The 20,876-nt window shown below is 35.6% G+C and overlaps 1 protein-coding gene across 4 annotated transcripts in view; it reads right to left on the reverse strand.

Moving 5' to 3' along the window:
- The window catches only part of CBLB (Cbl proto-oncogene B), a 219,546-nt gene that overhangs the window by 105,467 nt on the left and 93,203 nt on the right, over positions 1-20,876 (reverse strand). For all 4 annotated transcript variants that reach the window (XR_013445074.1, XR_013445071.1, XM_078065671.1 and 1 more), the window contains exon 5: positions 3,830-3,986. Coding sequence is in view for 2 of the 4 variants with exons in the window: in XM_078065671.1 (XP_077921797.1) it covers positions 3,830-3,986 (157 nt within the window). In the remaining 2 variants the exon portion in view is untranslated. The remainder of the gene's footprint in view (positions 1-3,829; positions 3,987-20,876) is intronic.

Genomic DNA, 20,876 nt, shown 5'->3' on the forward strand with positions numbered 1-20,876 from the left:
TCCTAGAATGAACAGTTAAGGCAGGAAAATAATTTTTTTCTCTTCCTTCACAAGGGGAAGAAACAAAGCTTCTACTACTTCAAATGCCTTTGTATTATGTGAAATAAATTATTTGTAAAATTATCAGACACCTTTAAAGAAAGGAGAGGTTCTATTATAAAATGGTCAGTATCAGGTAACACAATCTTTTTACAAAATGTATCATTAAAATCATTGACTAAAGTAAGCTAATGGCCTATACAGGCATACCTCATTTTATTGTGCTTTGCTTTACTGCACTCCACAGATACTGTGTTGTTTTTGTTTTTGTTTTTTTCAAATTGAAGGTCTGTGGTAACCCTATATTGAGCAATTCTTTCATGGCACCATTTTTCCAACAGCATTTGTTCACTTCAAGTCTCTCTGTCATTATTTTGGTAATTTTTTTAAAGATTTATTTATTTATTTGAGAGAGAGAGACAGTGCAAGCAGGGGGAGGGGCAAAGGGAGAGGGAGAGAAACAGACTCCCCACTGAGCACAGAGCCTGAGACACGGGGCTCGATCTCACAACCCTGAGATCATGACCGGAGTCAAAATCCAGAGTCAGACACTTAACTGAACCACCCAGACACCCCATATTTTGGTGGTTCTTAAAATATTTCAGATATTCAAATCATCATCATATCTGTTATGGTGATCTGTGATCTTTGATGTTTCTACTGTAATTTTCAGGGGTGTCACAAACCACACCCACATAAGATGTCAAATGAAACCCATAAATGTGTGTTCTGACTGCTTCACTGACCAGCTGTTCCCCCCATCTCTCTCCCTCTCCTCAGGCTCTCTATTCCCTAAGACACAACAATATTGAAATTAGGCCAATTAATAACCCTACAACGTCCCCTCAATGTTCAAATGAAAGAACTTATCTCCCTTTAAATCAAAAACTAGAAATGATTCAGCTGAATGAGGAAGGCAAGTTGAAAGACAACACAGACTGAAAGCCAGGCCTCCTGCAGCAAACAGCCAAATTGTGAAAGCAAAGGAGAGGTTCTTGAAGGAAATGAAAAGTGTTATGCCAGTGAACACACAAATGATAAGAAAGCAAAACAGCCTTATTGCTGATACAGAGAAAGTTTTAGTGGTCTGAAGAGCAGAGCAAACCAGCCATAACCTTCCCTTAAACGAAAGCCTAATCCAGAGCAATGCCCTAACTCTTTAATTCTAGGAAGACTGAGAGGTGAGGAAGCTACAGAAGAAAAGTATGAAGCCAGCAGAGGTTGGATCATGAGGTTTAAGGAAAGAAGCTTTCTCCGTAATATAAAAGTGCAAGGTGAAGTAGCAAGTGCTGATGCAGAAGCTGAGCAAGGTATCCAGAAGATCTGGCTACAACAATTAATGATGGTGGCTACCTTCAACGGAGAGGAAATGGCCTTCTCTTGGCAGAAGATACCATGTAGGACTGGTATAGCTATAGCTGCCCTATACAGTGATTCCTCTGATGGATCTGGGCAAAGTTAACTGAAAACCTTCTAGAAAGGATTCATTACTCTAGATCCCATTAAGAATATTTGTGATTCATGGAAAGAGGTCAAAATATCAACCATGGACAGGAGTTTGAAAGAGATTGATCCCAACACTCGTGGATGACTTTGAGGGGTTTAAGCCTTCTGTGGAGGAAGTAAGTGCAGATGGGGTGGAAATAGCAAGAGAACTAGAATTAGGAGCGGAGCCAGAAGATAGGACTGAATTGCTACAATCTCATGATACAACTTCAACAGATGAGGAGCTGCTCCTTAGGAATGAGTGAAGAAAATGGTTTCTGGACATAGAATCTACCCCCTGGTGAAGATGCTGTGAAAATTGTTGAAATGACAATAAAAGATTTAGAATATTAGTTGATAAAGCAGCGGCAGGGTTTGAGTAGATTGACTCCAATTTTGAAAGAAGTTCTACTGCAGGTAAAATGCTTTCAAACAGTATCACGTGCTACAGAAAAAAATTGTTTGTGAAAAAAAGGACCAATCAATGCAGCAAACTTCACTGTTGTCTTATTTTAAGAAATGGCCACAGCCACCCCAACCTTCACCACCCTGATCAGTCAGCAGCCATCAACACTGAGGCAAAGACCAAGACCCTCCACCAGCAAAAAGATTACGACTCACTGAAAGCTCAGATGATGGTTAGCATTTTTTAGCAATGAAGTATTTTTAAATTAAGGTGCATACGTTGCTTTTTTAAGACATGATGCTATTACACATGTAATAGGCTACCGTACAGTGTAAACATAACTTTTATATGCACTAGGAAACCAAAAAAATTTTTTTGACTTGCTTTATTGTGATATTCACTTTATTGCACTGGTCTGGAACTGAATGAACCTGCAACATCTCCAAGATGTGCCTGTATATACCAAGGGAATAATCATGAAACTAGTGTAAACTGAAAATATGCAAAAGCACAATTTCTGCAATCATTTATCTAATTTCTTATCCTATACATCCAGGTAGAATTATGATCTTAAAGTTGTAATAAAATAAAATGTATTCTATAAGTATTGATGACAAGAGTTAATTTGCCTTCTGTTAACAGGTCCTTTCATAAATTAAAAGTTAATCCCACATAATTTGATTTTCTTACATAACTCAGTCACCAGATCCTTGCAAACTAGTGCCAAGGAGAATCATAAATCAGAGAAGGGAAATTCTTATAACATGGGAAACATGAAAACCAATATTATACTCCCAACATTTGTTGAAAGCATGTTTCAAACAGAATAAATCTTACTATAGACTAAAGTAATAAAAAATTGCATCAGAATACAAGCAAGCCTGTTTTCTGATCAATTTACCTCACTTACTAGAGAATTCATATTACTACAAGCATAAAGATTTTAAGTGGGATTCTTTCGTTTTGTGACTACTTGAATTGAATGCCATACATGATATACATGACTACTTCAATTGAACGCCATACATGAAAACACAAATTTCAAGTCTTCATGTTTAGGGTAGTTCCACGAAGATATACAAAAGAATAAAATGATAGCATCCAGCTTTCATCATTCAATGACACTTGCTTTTGAAAAGCTATCTAAAGACAATTATAAAGGACAGATTAAAAAATAAAAACAATAAACAGGACAAGAAGGTTATGTCACAGTCATACATATCAGTGAGGAAACAGGGAAAAAAAAAAAAAACAAAGCCTAAATTTACCAAAAGAGTATTTGTTAAATTAATGACATACTATTTTGATGGAATATTATATACCAACTGAAAATTAATAATTATATTAATGAAAAAGATTTATTGACATGAAAAAATGTTTATAACATATGGTTGAATGAGCAACGTAAGTTGTACAACAGTACACACCACTGGAGTGTCCTATACAGAACCTGATAAATTTACTATTTACTGCCAAGTTTACTATTTCCTTTCTCACCAAATGAAAGCAGGAGACAAAGGGGAGACATTGGGATACAACCTCAGCAAATGCCCACCTGTAAAATTTGCATTCTGTCAGTTACTGGGCTAAAAGTGAGAAACTAAATAGGAAATTTAAGAGCAAAGCTCCTTTGCATGGATCTTCTCAAAGCTAACAAGCAATCGCCAGCCTCATAGCACCTGGTACTCCGAACTTAAACCCTAAACATATAGAGATGACCAAAAACTTACACCAGCAACTTCAAAATTATAGACTACCAAAAATGAGACTATTTCTCATATGTTTGTGTGTGTGAGAGAGATGTACACATACACGTGCACACGAACACACGCACATCACATGCGCACACAGGGAAGGAGATGAGGAGGGAGGAAAGGATGAAGCAAATAGGACGCTTACCTGAAAGAGCCTGGTAAAAATATCAAATTCAAAAACTGAAATGTAATCATTACAAGTTAAATCAATTGTTGATTTCAGAGCCATTGCTTCCAGGCCAGAGCTAATTTGATGAACCTCATGAAGGCACTGTCTGAATACTTTCCATGGAACAATAGTTCTGTGCAAGGAAAAAAAAAATAGTAGTTGAATCAAGTGTCATTTAAGACTACCTTCCACTGAAATAGCACAGTTCAATCATAACAGTAATATAATTAATTGCATTTGTATTAAAAGACAAATAGTTGAGAAAAAAGAAGACAAACAGGTGTTCATAATCAGTAATGGGTTTTGCTAACTGGATTATTTTCCATTTGCTAAGAATGTGACAAAAATCTAAGTAAATTTCTCTCTCAAAAAATCCTTCACTATCAAGATATTTCTAAAAATACATCCAAAAGAAGGGATTAGGTCAAAGTCCTGTGTGTCTGACCTCTTGCGTACACAAGATCATTTGACTTTGAATCAAGTTAAATTTTCCCCCTCTTTACTTCCTTAAAATAACTCTAAGACTATGGGTTCACGCAATAGTAGGAATTCTTTATTCATGGCACAAAAGAGTAATTCACCATTTTAAGAAAGCGCAGGAGAAAAGTCATGAAGGCATTTTAGCCATTACCCCCTTGTATTCTGCAGATAAACAACATGTTATCTAACCTTTCATATTAATACAAAGGGAAATTTTAAATTGTTTAGCTGGTCACATTGGCTAGCATATAGAAACTTATTTATTGAAAACTTATTTTTCTTAAATATCATGCATCAAAATTTTTATTAAGCAGCGCATTTACGTAGTTTAAAAATTTAGAAGAGCAAAAAACGGTGTCCAGGGAAGTCTCCCAGTCTGTCCTCCACCTGACCGGTTTCTGACATTCACCACCTCCTCCCCATCATGAAAATAAGTAATACTTATTATTCATCCCTTAGTTCATTTTCCTCCTTTTGGAATGTTAAATGCCTACTCCTGAAAAGGTGGAAGAAAGAAGTCCTTCATGTTTTTAAAATTTTAAGCTGCAGTTTTTACAACAGGACATCATAAGAGCTATACATACACTCTTAGAAGATTATAAATATTTAAGCCTTAGGTTTTTCTTTTCTAGTATCTTGTAAGAAATAAAAGACTCAGGCTGAATGGACTACATCGGCCCTATCCTATGCCAATTCTCCCAGCGAAGCATCGCCATAAATGTACAATTATATATTCATTCAATAATTATCTACTGCAGCGGTTGTCAAACTTGAGCATTCATTGGGAGCGTTGAAGGGCTTGTTAGGACAGAAATTGCTGATCCGCAGCCCAAGATATTCTAATTCATTATGACTGAGGTGGGGCTGGAGAACTTACAGTTTTAACAAGTCCCCAAGTGATGCTGATGTTGCTGGTCTGGGGAACACCACTTTGAGAGTCACTCATCTCTTAACTGCTAAGGTAAAGCACTGTGGATAAATACAATTACGAAAATACAAGATACTATCTGTCCTTGAAGAAGATACACACAGGGTAGAAATAAGACATGTAATGTTAAAAAAAAAAAAAAAAATTAGAGGGAGGGATATATAAGGAAGTCCTGGAGGAATTCCAGAGAAGGAGTGGTCTGTGGCAAGATGAATAAATGAATGGTGGGACACGCTTACGATACCATGCTGTATTTATAAGAAAGTTTAGGTTTGATATACCACTAAAAGAAAGAAAAATATGAGGCTGAATACATCAAAAGGCTTTTCTCCATGTATGAAAAAAACAGGAAACCACAGAGAACTGAAGAGACATACCACATCAGACGCCATTTAGAAGAAACACACGTCAGGCTCTGACTAAGGTTAACAAAATGTTGCTGTTTTAAGAAAACAAGGAACACTTCTGATAATGTTAGAAGGCTATTGATTTATGGCGAAGCGTAAATATGCAATTGTGTCCAGTTTCATTACAGTTACCACGAAAGTAGTGCTTAAGAAGCACATTTTCTTTTCCAAATTAAGATTCAAATATTCAATGCATAAAAGGGACATGAACCATAATATTCAAATTTTTTAAAATTTATACAAAGAACTACTGATTTAAGAATGGTATATGTTTTATTTTTGTATGGAAATCTTAAGAGAAACTTGTCTTGTGTATGAAGTATAAAAAGTAAATCAACTGGCTAGACACCTTTGATACGTTTCCATAAAAAAGTTATCTTCATCCCAATATTTAAGGAGCTTGCAGATCATAATTCCTTTCAATACCCAATGATTTCCCAGAGCAAATTCTTAAAAAAACATACGAACTTCTAAAATTATAGTCTAACATACCACTTGGAACAATAATTTACAAAGGAGCAAGCCACATTTCCACAGTACTTGTGTAAATGATACTTGCTCACAGTTCACTTGTGATAAAGGTCCAAACAAGCTCAATTAAGGGTTGTAACAGGGATTAAGAAGAAAGGGCATTATCTGGTTAACTAACTACATACAAAATCTGTACAACAGATACCTTTCCTTTGATCAACTGAGCCAAACACCCAACATAGAGAATGGTGGGGAGAAAGAGCATTTCATGAGTGAAGAACAGAAATAGCGTACAATGACTTCTTAAAAAAAACAAACAAACAAAAAACCTGTTCTAAAACTGTTGCACTAAGGATCTAACCTTTCCAAAGAGGATTTCAAGTTGCTACCACCTTCTTTCCTGATGTGTGTGGGGGGAGGAGAAAAGGAGAGAATGGCTTTTCACACCTTTAATTAAACTATAGCAACAACAGAGAGTAGTGGTTTCTACTCTCTTTCCCTAGAGATGAAGTCAGAGAAAATATTAATGACAAATTGTTTTACAAATACGTACAAACTTCATTGTGCTGGCAGAGATCTGGGAATAGAAAAGAGGAAGAAAAACTAAAGAAATAGAACATAAAAGCTTCAAGCTCTCACCAACCCAGAGATATTTTAATCTGTCCTTTTTGCCACTTACAATCATAAATCACTTTAATTACAAATTGAATTAACTTTAAAATCTACTAAAAAGCACAAGTAGCTGTTAATCCACAAAGAATGGAATACAAGGCCAATGGTTAGCCAGACACAGAATAATAATGATTTCAGGATTTTTAAACATCCAGTAAGAATAAGAGCTGTCATTTATTGATTGGTTGTCTACGCTCTCTGCCAATCGCCAAGTCCTATTACAATATATATTACTGGAGTTTGTCACAATAACACCATGAGGCCGATAATATATTTATCCTCATGATACAGATGGGAAAACTGAGGCTTAAAGAGGTTAAGTAATTTGTCTAAGAAAGACTTTATATGTCCTAGGCATTTTGGTAGGTTCAGAACAGAAATATAAATAAAGTCACAATCTAATTAAGTGGAAAGACTTGTAAATATATTATGTTGTGTCAAGTGCAAAAGTTATTATAGAAAAAGATGGATGTGCCTTGGAAACCCCATGAGATGAAGCTCCCTGAGAAAAGGAACTGTAGCTTACTCACCTTTGCCCAAGACAAACAAGGTGTGCAACTAAAATTTGTGTAATTAGGGGCACCTGGGTGGCTCAGTCGTTAAGCATCTGCCTTTAGCTTGGGTCGTGATCCTGGGGTCCTGGGATCGAGCCCCGCGTTGGGCTCCCTGCTTGGCGGGAGGCCTGCTTCTCCCTCTCCCACTCCCCCTGCTTGTGTTCCTGCCCTTGCTATCTCTCTCTCTCTCTGTCAAATAAATAAATAAAATCTTAAATAAATAAATAAATACATAAATAAAATAAAATTTGTGTAATTAAATTAAACTGTGTCTAGGGAAAGCAAGGGAGTGTTACATGGAGGAGGAGCCTAGAAATTTGTGCTCCAGTCGCTTTCTCCACTACACAGAAATCTTTTGAGGACTGAAAAAGAGTAATAGCCCATTCATATCATGTCAGGAGAGATAAGAACTTAATATAAGGCTATATTATTTTATTATTAGATGATAAGTCTTGGTCTGTTTACCAAGAAAACAAGAGTAACTTTATTTATAGTCTTGAAAACAGAGTGAGTGTCCTTTCAGATAAAAACAGATAACAGGGAAACAAAACTGAAAAGTTGTCAGTAGGTCAGCAACTGACAAGCCACTCAAATCTTCCAGGCTTTTCTCCTCCTCTATAAAAGTGGAAGAGTATATTGGATATTCTAACTTGAAAATCTTGCAGTTTAAAAAAAAAAATAAAAGGAATGGAAGACAAAAGATTTTAGGAGATTGTTACACACACACAAAAACAAAAGAAGGCAAAACATTTTCATGACACCACAAGTTCATAAAAGGATATAGGTTTTACTTTTAACTCCTATGAAAAAAAAATCCACATAATAAAGGTGTGAATCTCAACAAAGGCTAGGGTATTTGAAAAGTCATATACTTCTGTGTGAATGAGAATTTATACAGCACTTCTAGAAGGCAATCTGGCAGCAAGTTTCAAAAGCCTATTATTTTTGACCCTGAAAGCCTACTTCTAGGGATTTCACCTAACAAAATTATGTCAAAAATGAATAAATAAATACACAGCAGCAGAAATATCCATCCGTAAGTCTCTTCAATATAGTGTTGTTCATAATAGTAAAAAATTAAAAACAAATACACTCAATGGTAATAAAAGGACATACTACATTCAAAGATTATAATATTATAACAGCAATTGACAGTTGTACAAAAGAATATTGTCATGGAAAAGTGTCCATGACATACTTAAATGGGAATAGCATTTTTTGAAATTGCATGTCCTTTATGAGCCAATGCTAAAAACTGTCTAGAATGTCGGGAGAGATCAATACACAGTTTAACTGCTAAGAACTGGCTCATGCTGGGAGTTTAAGTGATTATTTTATTTTTCTCTATAAGCCATTAGAGTTTATTAGAAATAAAGAAATAAAAGATATGCTAAAACTGTTTTAAAATATATAATCATAGAATGAATCAATTAAAAACAAAAATTATAATAGTATTTGCCTGAGACACAGTTTTATATGTAGGAAATACAAAAGAATTTATATATTGAACTATGAAAAGAAATAAGAATTCAACATGGTTGCAGAATAAAAATCAGTTGTATTTCTATAAATAAGCAATGTATCATTAGAAAATAAAACTTAAAAATACTTGATTTTTACATTAGCATCTGAAAATATTAAATAAACAGGAATGAGATAAACACAAACACACATACAATCAGAGATATAAAAGACACAGAGGGTTATAACACTTTAATGGACTGGCAGATTCAATACTGTAAAGATATCAATTATCCCCAAATTGACTCTTAGATTTAATATAACCCCAATCAAAAATTCTAGGAGACATTTCTGCAGTAGGAAATGGTAGGCTGATTCTAAACTTTATAGGGAGATGTTAAAAGCCAAGAATAAGCAAGTCCATCTTCAATAAAAACAACACTGACAAACTTACACTCTGTGCATAATTAAGACAGTGTGATAGTAGCACAAGAATAAACAAGTAGATGGAACAAAACAATAATTTTAGAAAGAAATACAACCATATTTGGACACTGGATATGCCATATCAATTAGATTTAAACAGCAGTGGGGAATGAATGATGTTTTCAAAAAATGCTGCTGGGTCAAATGGATATACATATGTAAGAAACTGAATCTTGACCTTTACCTAATACCATATACAAATTTTATTTTAGATTATTGTTTTATCTTTCATATTTAGGTGTAAGATTAAAGGGTTTTTTTTTTTTTTTTAGAAGAAACTAGAGAGTATCTTCATTACTTTGGAGCAGGCAAAAAATGTAAACAGGCCCCCAGTTGCTCAAAGGATAAAGAGAAAGAGAAATTAAAACCTGTGTTCATGAAGATAGATCACTAACAATGTGAAAAAGAAAGCACACATTGGGAGAAACATATAATCGACAAAAGATTCCCATCTAAATATTAATAACTACTACTCAAAATTGGGCAAATGATTTTCACATACACAAAAAAAATCAAAATGTTCAATAAACAAAGATATATTCAGCTTCACTGGTCATCAGAGAAATGTACATTAAAAACACAGTGAAAGGGCGCCTGGGTGGCTCAGTTGGTTAAGCGACTGCCTTCAGCTCCCGGGATCGAGTCCCACATCGGGCTCCCTGCTCAGCGGGGAGTCTGCTTCTCCCTCTGACTCTATCCCTTCTTGTGCTCTCTCTCTCTCAAATAGATAAATAAAATCTTAAAAACAACAACAACAACAACACAGTGAGATTCCACTTGACCCCACTAGTATGGCTTATGAAGAAAAAAAAAAAAAGACAAAGGATATCAAAGGGTTGGAGAAGATACGGAGCAATAGGAACCTTTAGGCACTGCTCACAGGTGAGTCAGTTGGTAAGCCACTTTAGAAAACTCCTAGAAGCATTAAAGCTAAAATTATGCAGAAACTAGAAGCCAGCAATTCCATTCCTTGCTATACATCCAACAGAAATGCATACACGGGTTTTTAAAAATATAAAAAGAAAAGTTCATAATAGCACTACTGATAATAATCCGAAGGAGGAAGAACCCAATGACCATCATCAAAAGAATCAATAGGTAAAGTATGGTATAGCTGCACAATGGAGCAAGAAGAACGAACAATCTGTCACATATATGAACATGGGTGAGTTTCATAAACAAAGAATAAAAGGAGCCAGATTTTTTTAAAGCACATAACTGTATAATTTCAACTCTGAATGATTCCATGATGCTAGAAGTCAGGATACCATAGGCAGACAGTGACTGTATGGAACTTGCTGAGGGGCTGGGGAGAAGGGGTGCTCAGAATTATAGGTAATATGCTATTTACTTTGGTGGCATTTACATTAGTGTGTTCACGTCATAAAAATTCTTCACCTTACACTGATGTTTTCTATACTTTTCTGTATGTGTATTAAACTGAATATATAAAGCTTTACAAATTTTTACATAAAAACTCTAAGATGAAAAAGAGAAGAAAATGTGGGAATGGATGTAGTACCTGCCATAATATAAACAAGAAAGTCAATGTTTATTTGTGGTTGTTGGTTTTGTCACTGTGGTGGTGGAAGCGGTGATGGTAGTAGTTGTTTAAAATTCATTCTAGCTCAAGGAAATAAAATGTCACCTTGATTTTAAACAAAATGAAAATCTGTTCTATCTATATTAACCCATTCTTATGTTTAATTTCATCTGAATTTGGTCAGAAAATTCACTTTGACCAATGAAGATATATTTAGTGTCAATACGTTTAAATTGAGGGCTAGTTTTGGTCAGAAGATAATGAAATATTCATAAGATATCTTATATGTTTTGATTTTTATTATGGATGCAAATATTAGTACTGTGACTCCTAAGCCTGTTGATATTTTGTATAGAGTTTTTCCTAAAGCCATTCTTTTTCTGTAATTATTTCTGTAATTTGTTAAAGAATATGAAAATAGATTGTTATCAGGCTATACTGTTCTTACTCTTCCATCACAAATGTTTCTAAACACAAAAGTTTTTGTTTGTTTTTGAAAAGCAAATGTTTTCCAGGAACCCACACAAAGAACGTATCAATACTCTGGTCAAATAGTTACCTTACAATTCATCATGGGCACCATGGTAACAACCATGGTTATCAAGGATGTTCATAATTAGATCTAACCATTCCTGTGAAAATTCTTGACTTTCATACAGAAAGACACACATACTGGGTATTTAGGGTTATTTTTTCTCAAAAACATTCATAACATTTTGTCTATAGTGTGGACAAGCACTACTTCTCTGTAAAATGGACAAGTATCATTCTCATTTTCAGATTCTGAAAGTTAAATTTTGAAACAAACACTTTTTATAAGATTGCAGAAACAAGGAAAATAGCTTCTTCAACATTATTCCTGATTTCCTCAGTAATCTCATTCATATGATAGACTTGATGCTTTCTAACTTCTGGTCTCACAACCAGACTTCTGAACACGATTAATTTACTATAGCCATGAAATTATTTTGGACATAATTCCATTTATTTTCTGGCTTTGAAATAAAGTTTATTGGTGAAAAGGGATGGGAAGAGGAACTGTAAATATAATCCATAAGAATATGTCAGAATTCCATGTTTAACTTTTCCACTTAGTAGCCATTAACCATAGACAAACAAAGATTCTGGTCTTAAAACAGTGAGTATTTGTTCTTTTCTTTCTACTGCACAACTTTCTTCAGTATATTTTCTTTGAAAGGTTAGTGATACTTGGTAGGTTTGTAAGACACATGAGATACGTGGATCACAGCAAGATACCTTTGATCTGCTGAGGTCAGGTTAAATAAAATCAAGAAGTTATAGATTCTAAAATTAGAAAGTCCTGCCACAGAAGGGCTTCAGTAAGGCTTTAAAATGATCTTCCCTTTAGCATTAAGAGCCCAGCCTATCTTACAAACAACACAGTCCATAATAAAACAAAGCTCCTCATAAATCTCTCTACAAAGGTGAAATAAGTTAACAAGCAATGGGCAAAGTCCGCTAGATATCGAAGTTAAGCTGAGGCAAAAGAAATATACAACTTTCAACAACACTTTAAAACCCTCACACAAGAAACTGCATAAACACATGGAGCCTATTAAAGCTTTGGTTATAAAGGAGACCTACAGAATTTCTTAAAAGAGAAAATAAATCAGGTTATAAGTGCCTTGTTGTTACTACATCTAATGCAAACTTTTAAGTCTTTATCTAGTTTGATCTTTAAGTACTATTATCTGGTTCATCTCCCTCTTTCTTTAAATCCTGTCTTCCTTTAGCATCTGTAATACCACCACACTCATGTTTTTTCCCCTACTTTTCTGTGATTCTTCCATCTCCTTAAATTTCTTCTATGAATACTTCAATTATCAGAATTCTTTTTTTTTTTAGATTTATTTATTTATTTTAGAGAGAGAGTGAGAGAGCACGAATGGGAGGGACAGAGGGAGAAGGAGAGAGAGTCTCACGCAGACTCCATGCTCAGGGTGGAGCCTGACTCAGGGCTTGATCCCAGGACCCTGAGATCATGACCTGAGCCAAAACCAGGAGTCCAACTCGTAACTGACTATGCCACCCAGGTACTCCCATTTATCAGCATTCTTTAAGGATCTGTCCTCTTCATTCTCCCTGCACATTCTTCATGGTCTACATCAATTAGTCCAATGGCTTCATATACCTTTCAGAGATTACAAACTCAAATATCTGGGAACCAGGCAGTTAAGAGAAATGAGTAAAGAGATCCAGCTAAGGATTGCAGTGAATTGGAGGAGAGCCCGTCTCAACTGGGCAGCTGGCACCCAGGTCTAGCCAAATGTTGCCCTGTCAGAATTCAGACCTAGTGGTGCTGTCACTCCCAATTATTCAATGAAAGTCAATAAAATATTTTTATGGAAAATAAATTTTTAAAAGTTACCACTAATTTTTTAGTTAAATATTTCATAAGGCCAAGAAGTATTCTACAGGCTATCAATCTGCAAACTCTCATAAATACACTATCAATCCTAAAATCTCTATCCCTATTCTATATTCTTTCCACAGTCTCAAGGTTGTATATCCAACTTACTATGTTTATCACCACATGGATTTATCTCGGTGCACAAAACCAAACATAGGCCAAACTGAACTTATCTGGTTGTCAAATCCCCTCTTCTTCCTATTTTCCTGTCTCAGTGAAGGGTCCTCAGTTGTTCAAATAAAAAATTGAGACATCACATTTGACTCCTTTCTTTTGTCTCATACATCTTGATAATCAAGTATGCTTAATTTTATCTTTATATCATTCTCAAATTCATGTCCTTCTTTTACTTATATATATGTATAAGTTATTTGGTGTATTGATTACCTTTCATATATTATTTTATATATTGATTATTTTATGTATATTATTATAACCACTACCTAGTTTTCTACAACAGCCTCCTACCTATTAGTCTTCTATTTCTCTTCGTATTTTTCAGTTTCTAAAGTGTGTGGGGGTGGAGGGGGGCAATCAGACCCCAGGGGGTATACAAGATGATTCTTTTCAGGATGAGAAGAAAATATTGAAATTCTACTTGCATTTTTATGTAGTTTTTTTTTTTTTTGAAAATTTTATTTATTTATTTGAGAGAAAGAGAGAGAGAATGAGAAGGGGAAGAGAGAATCTGAAGCAGACTCTGAGCTGAGCATGGAGCCCGACTCAGGGCTCCATCTCACGACCGCGAGCTCATGACCTGAGCTGAAACCAAGAGTCAGATGCTTCACTGACTGAGCCACCCAGGTGCCCCTTTATATAGTATTCAAAATTTGTATTATATGTCCTTTATTTGTCTTACATATGAGAATACATGTTATTTATACAAAAATATATGTATGTATGCAGATGATAAATAATGATATGGTCAAAAAAAGTATTTACTAGTAAGTTAGTAATAATGAATATAATCAAGTGGGTTTGGAAGCCACTGCTCAAATTCATTATCCATACCTCAAAGAGAGTCACCCCACCTAAGATGCAAGAGTGACCACTTCCCGACCTAAAACCCATCAATGGGTCCCCATTGTTCTCAGGGCTCGAAAGAATAGAGTTTTAAAAATACAACTTTGTATATGGAAAAAGAAAGTACAAAGGGGCAGAGAAGGACAGAACTTTCAAAGCATAGTTGGAGAGAGAGAGAGAGAGAGAGTAACAGTTGTAAGGACTTCCGGCCTTGTAGGTAACTCCTACAGTGGGTCATAAACCACTACCCCTTATTTGGATTCCATGTTCACCAAGGAATTTTGATATGGTTCCACATATAATTTATCGATGGTGGCACACACATCGTCACCTGCCTGACAGTGGCATTAATCATTGTAAATTAAAAAAAAAAAAAATTCTGGGTTATAAGATCAGCTTATGAGCTCAGTTAAATTGTGTCCATTCTGTAAACATACTCTTGGTTCAGTTCCATGAAATCAGTGTTCAAGGATGAGAACCAGAACCTAAGTCATGGTGATTTTACTAGGTAAAGGTCACTTACTGAAGGATTCAGAGTGGAGAGAAGGAGAAGGAACAAAATAACAACAAAAAGGAGGAAAAAAGGAAGGCATTTATGTATCCTTGAAGTTATCTGTATCTTTCTTTTGAACTTCAGCAGACACTGTAACAGTTCAGTCCTGACCACAGCGCTTCCCACAGAACAGACTCCTTATTAACATATGTGCAACCCATACGTCATACCAGCCCCTCTATGGAGCCTGAGTGGTCCTCTGACAGCTCTAGTAAATAATTTAGTATCTGTGACATTCCTTAGGCACCTTTCTAATGGCACAGAACTGGTTTTAAATATTTATCACCTCTGTATATACTATCTTCCCCAAATTGAATACATACTGCTTAAAGGTAGAAAATTATAATTTGGCATCTTATTTGCTTTTTGTATCTAAGATCTTGTTATAAGGGGTTATACAAAATAGACCTGTAATTTCATTTTCCTTATTAATATAAAGATCTTTAGATTTTTTTTAAAAATAGGCAATAATAGAAGTTGACTAAATAGGAGAAATATTAAATAGTATTCCTTGAGTTCTAGGTCAGTTTTGTTCTTTCTGAGCTCCTGCTGTCCAGTTACCTTGTACAAGTCCTGAATTTCTATTGTGCACCTCCTCCTTTAATTAAATATGACTAAGTTGCCTTTTCTTTGACTAGAGGAAACACTGATCTAGTTAATATGCTAGAATAACACGTATCTTACTCACTGGAAAGGTAAAGAGACTATTGTCCTTCATTTCTTATTAAAAGTGAAAGGAGAATACAGGAAACCAAAGAAGGTCCATACCACTTCCCCAGGAAATCAAAGGTAGAGGCAGTGAAATGAGCTTTAAATATATTTTTTTCCATGGTAAGCAGGGCAGTTTCTTATATTCTATCCTATACCCAATTTTAGAAAATTTATTATTTATTTTTGGCTTTTGCTTTCAGATTTCTAGGGACTATGGAACAGCCATCATACAAAGTTGAATATAAACAATATTATTTGCAGGATTACTAATATAATGGAGTTTTGAATAAGATGAAACCTTTAAATTGGTTAATTATTCCATAACATAGAGTGCTTATTATGTGCCAGACATTGTTCTCTGTGCCTTATCAGTAGATTTTAGCTCTTTCAACCTTCATGACAACCCTGGATAGGAGGTAGTGTTATTATTATCAACATTTTTCAGATGAAGAAACTGATGCATGGAGAAACCAAGCAGCTTGTCCAAAGTCACAAAGCTAGTAAATGTTAGTCAGTCCTGAACGCAGACAACCTACCTACATACCTGTCAGCCTGCTGCCTCCCAATCAATCAAACAAACTATGTCCCTGTCTGTATCTCACATATGCACACGCTCACACACAGTCCTTTACTCCTCAACTCATTCGAATTAAGTAAACGACAGTTCCTGAAATCTAATATATTTTTATGAGACACTGTGCTAAGAGACTTCAGGAAATACAAGGATGAATAAATAAGCCTGATTTCATGGAGCTTATAGTCTAATGGGAAGTAAAATAACTAGACAAATAATTTAAACAATAAAAATAATAAATACAAAGGATAAACAAGAGCTTAGGGGGTTTAAGAAGAGATCTAGTAATAACAACAGAGACAGAATCATACGCAAGACTCACTTTGAGGGATTAGTCAGAACATATACGCCAGAGATTATAAAAACCTACAAGTGGGAGGAGCAGTATGAGCACAGACACAGAAACCTGTAATTGCTGATATAACAGGAAAGAGCCAAATAATCCAACTTGACTGAAGACCAGGACATAAGTAAAAGAAAAAAATGCTAGAAAAATACATGAATTCACCCAACAATTACTATCTATTATGTATACAGTACCTAAAGGATTCATTCAATACATTTAAAGGATAATGTTTAAAGATGATATTAAAAATGAAGTTAGCATATATGAAAGCACTGGAAACAGAACTTGACATATAATAACTCTACCAATGTATCTGGATGAAATTTTTTGGATAAAAAGTCAACAAGAAGCTTCACAGTCAAGCAGGAAAGACCCACAAAGTAAACATACATTCAACAATACAAACATGTCTAAAACACAACAGGGACATGAGGCATGGAATAATTAAAGTTGAGCATATGGAAGGGTGTATATTAGTGAGAACGGTCCAGAAAAAGGGACTTCTGAACCAGACTTGAAGAATTCTGGGATGGTAAAAAAGGAAGAAGAGGCTAACGGACTTCCGGGGAATTGACCTGTAGGAACTGAGGATTTAAAAAAAAAAAAAAAAATCAATTTGTAAATAATAAAGTCACCGAAAATTTTGAGCAGAAAATAAGTATCATCCATCCATCCACTTATCCATCTAATTATTCATACAATCTGTTAACATTTATTAGTGTGTACACATTCCAGGAAATGTGCCAGGTTCTGAGAAACAAAAATCAGGAAGGCAGGACCTTGCTTTCAAAAAACCTTTTCTAGTCTATCAGGAAATGTGATCATGTCAGCAGTTCACTGAAGTCTAATAGGACAGATATGAGCAAAGGCACTTGGAAGCAAAGAGTATGGATATCCACCTTAGATTAGGGTAGTTTCCAAAGTGGCATGGGTGACTGGCTTTTCAAACAGTGGATGCAACCTAGGGAAAAAAAACACAAAGGATGGGGGGAAAAAAACGCACACTGGGAAACGTAACAGTGCTGTGTAGTTAGGTTCTTTCTTTGTGGATGAGCGGACTACAAAGAGACGAAGCCAAAAAAAAAAAAAAAAAAAAAAACAACAGCAACAACAAAAAACTTCCTAAAGCTTGTCGTAATAATGGGATTTTTTTTTTTTTAAGATTTTATTTATTTATTTGACAGAGAGAGAGAGATAGCAAGAGTAGGAACACAAGCAGGGGGAGTGGGAAAGGGAGAAGCAGGCTTTCCGCTGAGCAGGGAGCCAGATGCAGGGCTTATGCCCGGACCCTGGGATCATGACCTGAGCCAAAGGCAGACGCTTAACAACTGAGCCACCCAGGCACCCCTATTAATGGGATTTTAGATTTTAACCTAGAATCAATAACAATTTGTAGAAGCATTTCAGACAAAAACGAACAAAAAAATAGAATGATTAGTTCTGTGTTTTGTTTTGTTTTGTTTTGTTTTGTTTTTGTTTTTGTTTTTTTTAAGATTTTATTTATTTATTTGACAGAGAGAGACACAGCAAGAGAAGGAATACAAGCAGTGGGAGTGGGAGAGGGAGAAGCAGGCTTCCTGCCGAGCAGGGAGCCCGATGTGGGGCTCGATCCCAGGACCTGGAATCATGACCTGAGCCGAAGGCAGACATTTAACGACTGAGCCACCCAGGTGCCCCTGTTTTGTTTTGTTTTTTTGAGAGAGCTCTCTAGTCTAAGAAACACAACAGGACAGGTTGTTACTGAAAATACAAAGGCCAGTCAGAAAGCTGTTGCTATAATACAGGGAAGGATTTGAACTTGAAATTGAAAAACAGAACGTGAAGTAAGGATGGAGAGAAAATGACACATAAAAAGATGCAGGTTTAGAATTCATGGTAAGAGATTCACAGAATTCATAGAATTCATGGAAATGTATGTCTAAATCTATTACCTCAGTGTAAAGAAGTGCTTAGCACCAGTGGCCCAAAACATGCTACCTGACTTGCTTAGAAAAATAACTGTTGGGGCACCTAGGTGGCTCAGTTGGTTAAGCGTCTGCCTTGAGCTCAGGTCATGGTCCCAGGGTCCTGGGATCGAGCCCCGCATCGGGCTCCCTGCTCCGCGGGAAGGCTGCTTCTCCCTCTCCCAGTCCCTCTGCTTGTGTTCCCTCTCTCGCTGTCTCTCTCTCTCTCTGTCAAATAAATAAATAAAATCTTAAAAATAAAAAAAAAGAAAAATAACTGTTACCCACAGTCTAAGCCCATCGATGGATTTTTGTTGTTTTAAACAGTTAGTAATCCATTTTTTGAGGCTCATGCTTAGTTTCTGGACTCTAAACTACTATTCCAGAGTGCAAAGATTCAGTTTGGTACTGACCTTATTTTGCAGAATTTACTTAGACATATTTATTCAATAATGTCACTTCTCTTTTTCTACATATTTCTACTATCTCCTGGTCAACAGACTAAGAAAGCAAAAGCAGGACTCAACCATTGAAACATTCAATGAATTTGCATAAAAGCCTAACAAATGCAGACCTTCCCAACCAGTCTACCATGACACATGATTGTTATTGATCTACTTGGGACTCCAGTTAGACACAGCCTTTTGGCAGCTTGGGCTTGAGTCCTGAGCAGAGAGGTGGGCCCTGCCATGCCTTTGAAAAGGTTGAGAAGCACAGAAATGAAGTATTAAGCATATGACACCTAAGGATTTTTGTCTGCTGGGATACAAAATCAATATACAAAAATCTGTTGCATTTCTACACACATATAATGAAGTAGCAGAAAGAGAAATCAAGAAAACGATCCCATTTATAATTGTACTAAAAAGAATAAAACACCTACATATACACTTAACCAAGGAAGTGAAAGACCTGTACTCTGAAAACTATAAAATACTGATGAAAGAAGTTGAAGATGACACAAAGAAATGGAAAGACATCCCATGCTCATGGATTAGGAGAACAAATATTGTTAAAATGTCCATACCACGCAAAGCAATCTACAGATTTAATGTAATCTCTATCGAAATACCAACAACATTTTTCACAGAACTAGTACAAATAATCCTGGAATTTGTATGGAACCATAAAAGACCCTGAAACAGCAAAGTAATCTTGAAAACAAGAAGAAAACTGCAGGTATCAGAATCCTGGATTTCAAGACACACTACAAAACTGTAATAATCAAAACAGTATGGTACTGGCATAAAAATAAGACACACAGATCAATGGAACAGAATAGAGAGCCCCGAAATAAACCCATGACTATATGGTCAATTAATCTTCAACAAAGGAGGGACGAATATGCAATGGGAAAAAGACAGTCTTTTCAACAAATGGTGCTTGGGAAACTAGACAGCTATATGCAAATGAATGAAACTGGACCACTTGCTTCCACCATAAACAAAAATAACTCAAAATGGAATAAAGATCTAAATGTAAGACCTAAAGCCATAAAAATCCAAGAAGAGAATACAGTCAGTAATTTCTTTGACATTGACTATAACAACCTTTTTTCTAGATATGTCTCCTGAGGCAAGGGAAACAATAGCAAAAATAAACTATTGGGACTACATCAAAAGTAAATTAAAAGCTTTGGGGGCACCTGGCTGGCTCAGTCGGTAGAGCATGAGGCTCTTGATCTCAGGGCCATGATTTCAAGCCCCATGATGGCATAGAGCTTACAAAAAAACAAAACAAAATACCTTCTACACACCAAAGGAAACAAAAAGACAACCTACTGAGTGGGAGAAGATATTTTCAAATGACATATCCAATAAGGGGCTGGTATCCAAAATATATAAAGAACTTATACAACTCAACACCAAAAAAACCCCCCCAAATAATCCAATTAAAAAATGGGCAGAAACATGAACAGATATTTCTCCAAAGAAGACATACAGATGGCCAACAGACACATGAAGAGATGCTCAACATCACTAATCATCAGGGAAATGAAATCAAAACCACAATGAGATATCACCTCACACCTGTCAGAATGGCTAAAATCAAAAGCACAAGAAACAACAAGTGTTGGTGAGGATGTGGAGAAAAAGGAAGCCCCATGCACTGTTGGTGGGAATGCACACTGGTGCAGCCACTGTGGAACACAGTATGGAGGGTCCTCAAAAAATTAAAATTAGAATTACCATATGATTCAGTAATTCCCCTACTGGGTATTTACCCAAAGAATATAAAAACACTAATTTGAAAAGATATATGCACTCCTATGTTATTGCAGCATTATTTACAATAGCCAAGATATGGAAGGAGCTCAAGTGTCCATTAATAGATGAATGGATAAAGAAGATGTGTATTCATGTACAGTGAAATACGACTCGCCCATAAAAAAAGAATAAAACCTTGCCATTTGCAACAACACAGATAGATCTAGAGGTTT

Source organism: Halichoerus grypus, chromosome 1 (genome assembly GCF_964656455.1).
Source record: "Halichoerus grypus chromosome 1, mHalGry1.hap1.1, whole genome shotgun sequence".
Taxonomy (NCBI): domain Eukaryota; kingdom Metazoa; phylum Chordata; class Mammalia; order Carnivora; family Phocidae; genus Halichoerus; species Halichoerus grypus.